Source organism: Bubalus kerabau, chromosome 18 (assembly GCF_029407905.1).
Source record: "Bubalus kerabau isolate K-KA32 ecotype Philippines breed swamp buffalo chromosome 18, PCC_UOA_SB_1v2, whole genome shotgun sequence".
NCBI lineage: Eukaryota > Metazoa > Chordata > Mammalia > Artiodactyla > Bovidae > Bubalus > Bubalus kerabau.
Genome location: NC_073641.1, coordinates 43,803,718 through 43,811,999, shown reverse-complemented (window position 1 = coordinate 43,811,999; position 8,282 = coordinate 43,803,718). Strand labels below are relative to the sequence as shown.

At 41.5% G+C, this 8,282-nt stretch overlaps 1 protein-coding gene across 1 annotated transcript; it reads left to right on the top strand.

Moving 5' to 3' along the window:
* Positions 1-6,003: 6,003 nt before the first annotated feature.
* Positions 6,004-6,706, top strand: LOC129633037 (Golgi phosphoprotein 3-like). Its single transcript, XM_055554825.1, has one exon. It carries the CDS (start codon positions 6,004-6,006, stop codon positions 6,514-6,516), a length of 513 nt encoding a protein of 170 aa, XP_055410800.1. The 3' UTR covers positions 6,517-6,706.
* The last annotated feature ends 1,576 nt before the right edge of the window (positions 6,707-8,282 follow it).

The following is an 8,282-nucleotide window of genomic DNA, read 5'->3' as shown; positions in this document are numbered from 1 at the left end:
ATCCTCAACTTTTCATGAATTAATTATCACAATTTTAAAACTCCAATTTTATAAAGCAAATCATAAAGTGCAAAATGGCTTTTCCAAGTAGGGTATTCTTTTTGGTATAATTCATATGATCAAGTAAAATTTTATGTATATTAAATTGAGTATTAACACCATAACTGAAAGTTTCCTGTTTCTTGTTATTGAATAATTTTAACTATACATAGTCAGTAAAATGACTATAGGTATCATTTTTAATCAACTTTCATTTTTATCTAAGTGCTGTTTGCATAGTACAAAAGCTCAAATATTGCTAAAAGTAACTTTTATAAAACAGCAGTCCCTTTTCTTTACCTTTCTATCCCAATCATCTGCCAAGTAATCAATTTCAACTTTTTAAGCTATTTTCTCTAATTTTACTTTCTTATTTCATTTTTTTAAATTATTTATTTATTTTTGGTTGCACTGGGTGTTCATGGTTTGTGGGGGCTTCTCGTTGCAGTGGCTTCTCTTGTTGTAGGGCACAGGCTCTGGCATGTGGGCTTCAGCAGTTGCAGCTAATGGGCTCAGTCGTTGTGACTCCTGGGTTTAAGAGTGTGGGCTCAGTAGTTGTGGTGCATGGGCTTAGTTGCTCCTTGGCATGTGGAATATTCTCAGACCAGAGATTGAACCTACTTTATCAGGCAGATTCTTATCTACTGCACTACCAGGGAAGTTCTCTTATTTCTAAATAATATGTATATACTATTACATATATACATATAATATATACATAATATATATGTATACATATAATATACATATATACATATAATAATATGTATATCCTTGATTCATCTGAATAGACACCTATTGATCTTCCTTAGTGGCTCAGATGGTAAAAGCGTCTGCCTACAATGCAGGAGACCCAGGTTCAATCCCTAGGTTGGGAAGATCTCCTGGAGAAGGAAATGGCAACCCATTCCAGTACCCTTGCCTGGAAAATCCGATGGACAGAGAAGCCTGGTAGGCTACAGTCCATGGGGCCGCAAAGAGTCGGACACGACTGAGCGACTTCACTCACTCACTCATTGATTTCCTATTACAGATGACAAGGCTTTCAGCTTATTTATAGCCCCTCTTTCTTTTCTACCATCTTCTCATAAAATTATGTCTTAAATATCTGTTAAATTGATCTTCAGTTTTTCATAATTTTGACTACATATATATAGCATGTAGTGTATTTTTGCATCAAGTAGCATGATAATATATCCTTGCTTATATAACTTGGTTTTTTTCCTGTAATTAGTAATTGCCTCATTTAAAGACATTTTCTTAATTTTCTTTGAATACCTGACTAAATATTCCCACATCTTCAACAGCTCTGTAAAATGTCTGTCATTGGATTTTAAGTAACTATTAAACATTTAAAATAACTATTTAAATATGTTAAATAACTGAAGAACTACAACCCAGCCCCTCAGCCCCTTTCAGTCCAAGATAGTCCTTGTGTCTCCACCCTCCTGTTACAATCTGGATGCCTCCACCATGGGCCTGTTGCTCTTCTGTTTTGTTGGAATTTCCATTCACCATCACCCTGCAGATTCCGTCTGCCTCTTTAAATCTTGTTTCCTCAATCTCTTGTGTCCCAGTGTCCTCCTTCTAAAGTGAGTCCTTTCGTGTGAGTGTGTTGTGTGTATAGTGTATGTACTTAGTCACTCAGTCATGTCTGAAGCTTTACAACCTTATAGACATAGCCTGCCAGCCTCCTCTGTCCATGGGGATTCTCTAGGCAAAAATACTGGAATGGGTTGCCATGCCCTCCTTCAGGTGATTTTCCCAACCCAGGGATCAAACCCAGGTCTCTGGCATTGCAGGCAGATTCTTTTCGGTCTGAAACATCCACAAACAGCTTCCTAAGAAAGCTGGTTGGAAAGGACATGTCTGGAGGTCCTCCCTGTCTAAACTGTCTCTTTTCTACCCTCTCACTTGATGGAGAGTAAAATTTTCCCTTGGAAATGTGAAGGTCTGGCTTCATTATCTTCTTCCTTCCATTTGAGAAATATGATGATGCCATTCTTGTTTTTTGTTTGTTTAAGTTTTGGCTGCAACACAGAGCATGAAGGATCTTAGTTCCCTGACCAAGATGGAACCCTCGCCCCTGCCGTGGAAGCAGAGTCTTAACCACTGGACCACCAGGGAAGTCCCAGTTTGATGGCATTCTTACTCACGCTTTTCTGCTCATTACCACCTCCCCCAACCTCCACCTCCATCCCCAACAGGACTTTTAGAAATCTTCTGGTTTTCATAAGTGTTTGAAATTTTTATGGTGATGAGTCTTTTGGTTTTTTTTTAAGTTATTCAATGGTTTTTAATTTGTTTTATGTCTTTTATTCAATGGGCTCAAATCTTCAAAGGAACTTCTGTGAAAACAAAAGGCTCATATTCTTCAGCTTTGGAAAATTCTCTTATTTTGTTAACACTTTTCTTCATCATTCTTTTCTGTTCTCTATTTCTGGAGCTCCTATTATTTAGTTGTGGGGCCTCCTGGATTGGTCAACTAATTTCTTAAGTTTTTTTCTCTTACCGTCCAATTATTTGCCACTTTGCCCTAAGTTTTCGATTCCCTAGCTACATCCTCTGCTTTTCTACTAGATTTTACATTTCTGCCATCTAATTTTTATTTTCCTAGTATTTTTGTTGTTGTCATTCTCTAAATATTATTCTTGTCAAAACTACCATTTTGTTCCTGTCTTATGAATACAATATTTTCCCTTATTTCTCTGAGAACTGTAATGCCTCCCCTCCACCCCCCCATCTTTGTTCTTCCTCCATACTTTCAGCGTCCTTTTTCTTTTCTTACCATACAGGTTTATCAGAGGTGCAATGTGTATGCCATAAAGTTCACCCACTGTGTCTAATTCACTGATGTTTAGCATATTTCTTGAGTCAGTCAACCATCACTTCAATCTAATTTCAGAACATTTCCATCACCCCACAAAGGTCTCTGGTGCCTGCTTGCATCTCCATTCCTAACCCTAGTCCCAGTCAACCAGTACTCTGGTTTCTGTCTCCATACATTTCCCTTTTCTAGGCATTCCATATAAACAGAACCACAGTGTATGCCCTTCTGTGTCCACTTTTTCATGTTACGTGCTGTTTTTGAAGGCCATCTTGTTGCAGCATCAGGAGTTCATTCCTCTTTCTTGTTGCAGATGGATCACATTTTGTTTGGACAATCAGCAGTTGACTAGACATTTGGGTTGTTTCCACTTTGGAGGAATTAGAAACATCTTTTTGTCATTTTAATATTTTATTTTGAACTCTGCATTTCACATTAGAGGATTTTTTTTCGCCCAAATGTATGACATTCTCTAGGAGTCTGCTCATACTTAGAAAGGAAGGCCAAAAAAGTTACTTGGAAGCTGTATGTGTACATGGTGTGAGGTGGTAAAGGGCTCTGTTGTAATTCTTTGGGGAAATCCGCATGTCAGTGGTTTTCATCCTTTTCTCTTGGGCTGGTGGAATTTTCCAGAAAAGGCTCTGCCAATGTCTTGGCTGGAGGGTATAAATCTAGCTTCCGGTATTCTGGGAGTTGAAAGGAGGGAGAAGGCCGAGATGTCCCAAATTCTAGGACATAACTCTTACTTGATCCCTCTATTATCAGTGGGAGATTCTTGTCTCTTTCAAATTGTGCCTTGTGTCCCTGAGTCCAGAGACCCTCTGTTTTAGTATCTTTTACTGGGGCAGCTCCCAGAGTAGAGGAGGAGATCTGGAGATGCTTTTTAAATAGACTTTCAAATAGTCTCTTTATTTTTAGCCCTACTATTATCTGCACCCCCCTCCCCCATTCCCACAGCTATCTGGTGCCAATTTCTGAGCCTCCAGGGTTCTGCTGTATAAAGCAGGATACCTCCCAGCTTCACCCACTGCAAGTTTAGGATTGACTTTCTTGGACCCGCTAATCCATCTCCCGCTTTTCCATCTTCTTTGCAGCTATCCAGCATTTTACTGCTATTGTGTTCTTTCCTGTTTTCATTATGGGTTTGTACTCTATAAAAATCCTTTTACTCTCATTTTCGTAGCATTTTCGTTGGGAAGAGAGTATTTATTCAACCATCCATCTTTAATGAGAATCACAATTTAATTCTTTAATGAAAAATGCAGCTTCCAATTCCAAATAATTTATGAAAATACCTCACCCTCAAGGAAGTGCTGCATAAGCTCCCACTCCTTAACTGTGTGCTGCACCCAGCAACTTCTGTCCAAGAGCACAGAGCAGGAAGGAGTGCTGAGAGAGGAAGGGCTTTATAGTGGAGACACCTGATGCACCCTCCCACAGCAAGGTGATCAAGGTCTACATCCACAGTGATGCGTCATGCAGACAGTATGCACCCTTCGTGGTCCCACTCCCCCAAACCTGTAACCTCAGTCTAATCATGAGAACACCAGATAAATCCCAATCAAGGGACAATCTACAAAGTATCTGACCACTACTTCTCAAGGGGATTCCCCAGTGGATCAGAGGTAAAGAATCCTCCTGCAACGCAGGAGCTGCAGGAGCCGAAGGTTTGATCCCTGGGTCGAGAAGATCCCCTGGAGGAGGGCATGGCAACCCACTCTAGTATTCTTGCCTGGAGAATCCCATGGACAGAGAACTGGCAGGCTATGGTCTGTGGGGTCCTAAAGAGTTGGACTAACACGACTGAGCATGCACATACTACTTTTCAAAACTGTCAAAGTCATCAAAAGCAAGGGAAGACTGGAGAACTGTCATTACTAGGCGGGACCTAAGAAAATATGACAAATAAAGGTAATATAGTAACTTGGGTAGGATCCTGGAAAAACAACAACACAAAAAGAGCATCGGGCAAAATCCAAGGAAATGTGAATAGTGTATGGAATTTGTGTGTATTAGTTGCTCCGTCATGTCTGACTCTTTGAGACTCCATGGACTGTAGCCCACCAGGCTCTTCTGTCCATAGAATTCTCCAAGCAGAAATACTGGAGAGGGTTGCCATTTCCTTCTCCAGAGGATTTTCCTGAACCAGGGCTCGAACCTGGGTGTCCTGCATTGCAGGTGGATTCTTTACCATCTGAGCCATCAGGGAAACCACTTTAGGTAATGTAGAAAAAGTTAGAAAGTGTTAGTTGCTCAATATTTATGTAGCAATGTTCATTACTTGTGACAAATATACTAACTATATTAATGGGGAAACAGCAGCGGGACATGTGGAAATTCTTTACTATCTTTGCAACTTTTCTATAGATGTTAAAAATATTCCTTTAAAAAATGTATTATTAGGGGACTTCCCTGGTGGTCCATTGGTTAAGAATCTGCCTTCCAATGCAGGGGACATGGGTTTGATCCCTGGTCGGGGAACTATGATCCCTGGTCGGGGAACTATGATCCCACATGCTATGAGGCAACTAAGCCTTCACGCTACAACTACTGAGCCCGCGCGCCACAACCATAGAGAAGCCGGAGCGCTGCGCTAGAGAAGCCCACGGGCCACAGTGAAGACGCATAACAGCCAAAATTCTTTTAAATTAAAAATAAATGAATCTCCCATTTATACTTTGGGTATTTTTGACCCCTTTATGCTGACAGAAAGGTACCAGAAGTTATCATTTTACAATTTGACTCATATCGACCAAAACTACTAGCAATCTGTTCCAATTCATGTATTCGAATACTTCATTCATTCTCTTTTTCAAATATTTCTTGAGCAAGTACTATGTTCCAGGAAATAAACCTGATGCCAAGCCACAGAGATTAATAAGATATGATTCTTATCCCACAAGAAATTTGCTTTCTGGAAACACAGACTGTCCTAGAACACTTCTTAGCTTCTAATTCTCTGAAAGCAAACCAGCTACAGTGAACACATTTTGCTATCCCTATGGCAACCCACTCCAGTATTCTTGCTGGGATAATCCCATGGACAGAGGAGCCTGGTGGGCTACAGTCCATGGGCTCGCAAAGAATTGGTCATGACTGACAGACTGAGCACGCCTTACAAGTACAAAGACTGAGATATGCACGCCTTACAAGTACAAAGTACTTACAAGTACAAAGAGAATAATACCCGAAATTCCTCCCTAGCTTTTGAACTCTTTTGTTTAGGTGAGACGTGGAATCCATTAAAATTGCATTATCAGTTAAGAAACGTCCGGGAACGATTAGCAAAAAACCTGGTGAAAAAGGGCGTACTGACAACAGAGAAACAGAACTTCCTCCTCTTTGACATGACGACGCACCCCCTCACCAACAACAGCATTAAGCAGCGCCTCATCAAGAAGGTGCAGGAAGCCGTTCTCGACAAGTGGGTGAACGGCCCTCACCTCATGGACAAGCGCCTGCTGGCCCTCCTCTACCTGGCTCACGCCTCGGACGTCCTAGAGAATGCGTTCGCGCCAATGCTGGACGAGCAGTACGACATAGCCACCAAGCGGGTGCGGCAGCTCCTGGACTTGGACCCTGAGGTGGAGTGCCTGAAGGCCGGGACCAACGAGGTGCTATGGGCGGTGGTGGCCGCCTTCACCAAGTGACCCTGCCCCGAACCATGCGTCCCCCTTCTCTCACGGGAACCAGTCGTTTTTCTTCTATGGACTTCTGGGTTTCTGCAGTTTGTACTTCCCACACTGTAATTGGCTTTTGTTTCATGAAATGGGGAGGTGGCTTTCCTGTTGTGGGTGTGTGCGTGCAAGAAGCTGCTGGTACGAGAGATCTTTCCGTTAGGTTTAGAAAACAGAAAGTTTGACTGCCTTTTGGCATTTCATTCCTTCTTGAGTTCAAGAGAGTTGCCATTCTTAGTGTAACAAGTTTTGGATTTTCGTTGTGTTTACTTTCAGTTCAGTTCAGTTCAGTCGCTCAGTCGTGTCTGACTCTTTGCGACCGCGTGAATCGCAGCAGGCCAGGCCTCCCTGTCCATCACCGACTCCCAGAGTTCACTCAGACTCACCTCCATTGAGTCAGTGATGCCATCCAGCCATCTCATCCTCTGTCGTCCCCTTCTCCTCTTGCCCCCAATCCCTCCCAGCATCAGAGTCTTTTCCAATGAGTCAACTCTTTGCATGAGGTGGCCAAAGTACTGGAGTTTCAGCCTTAGCATCATTCCTTCCAAAGTAATCCCAGGGCTCTCCTTCAGAATGGACTGGATGGATCTCCTTGCAGTCCAAGGGACTCTCAAGAGTCTCCAACACCACAGTTCAAAAGCATCAATTCTTCGGCGCTCAGCCTTCTTCACAGTGCAACTCTCACATCCATACATGACCACAGGAAAAATCATAGCCTTGACTAGACGAACCTTTGTTGGCAAAGTAATGTCTCTGCTTTTCAATATGCTATCTATGTTGGACATAACTTTCCTTCCAAGGAGTAAGCGTCTTTTAATTTCATGGCTGCAGTCACCATCTGCAGTGATTTTGGAGCCCCCAAAAATAAAGTCTGACACTGTTTCCACTGTTTTCCCATCTATTTCCCATGAAGTGATGGGACCCGATGCCATGATCTTGACGTTTTCTGAATGTTGAGCTTTAAGCCAACTTTTTCCACTCTCCACTTTTACTTTCATCAAGAGGCTTTTTAGTTCCTCTTCACTTTCTGCCAAAAGGGTGGTGTCATCTGCATATCTGAGGTTATTGATATTTCTCCCGGCAATCTTGATTCCAGCTTGTGTTTCTTCCAGTCCAGCATTTCCCATGATGTACTCTGCATATAAGTTAAATAAGCAGGGTGACAATATACAGCCTTGACGTACTCCCTTTCCTATTTGGAACCAGTCTGTTGTTCCATGTCCAGTTCTAACTGTTGCTTCCTGACCTGCATACAGATTTCTCAAGAGGCAAGTCAGGTGGTCTGGTATTCCCATCTCTTTCAGAATTTTCCACAGTTTATTGTGATCCACACAGTCAAAGGCTTTGGCATAGTCAATAAAGCAGAAATAGATGTTTTTCTGGAACTCTCTTGCTTTTTCCATGATCCAGCAGATGTTGGCAATTTGATCTCTGGTTCCTCTGCCTTTTTTAAAACCAGCTTGAACATCAGGAAGTTCATGGTTCACATATTGCTGTGTTTACTTTCAAACTACCTCCAATTTTTTGTTGTTGCTTTTTGGGTTTTGGCTTTTTTTTTTTTTTGCAAATTTTTAAATATTAAAGTACAGTTGATTTACAGTGTTGTGTTAGTTTCAGGTGTATAGCAAAGTGATTCAGTTGTACATCTATTATTTTTAGATTATTTTTCCTTATACATTATTACAAAACATTAAGTATAGTTCCCAGTGCTATAGAGTAGGTCCTGGTTGATTGTTTTA

What these genes read in the sequence shown, in the direction of transcription:
- LOC129633037 (XM_055554825.1), top strand. Translation starts at nt 6,004, where the DNA reads ATGCACGCCTTACAAGTACAAAGTACTTACAAGTACAAAGAGAATAAT.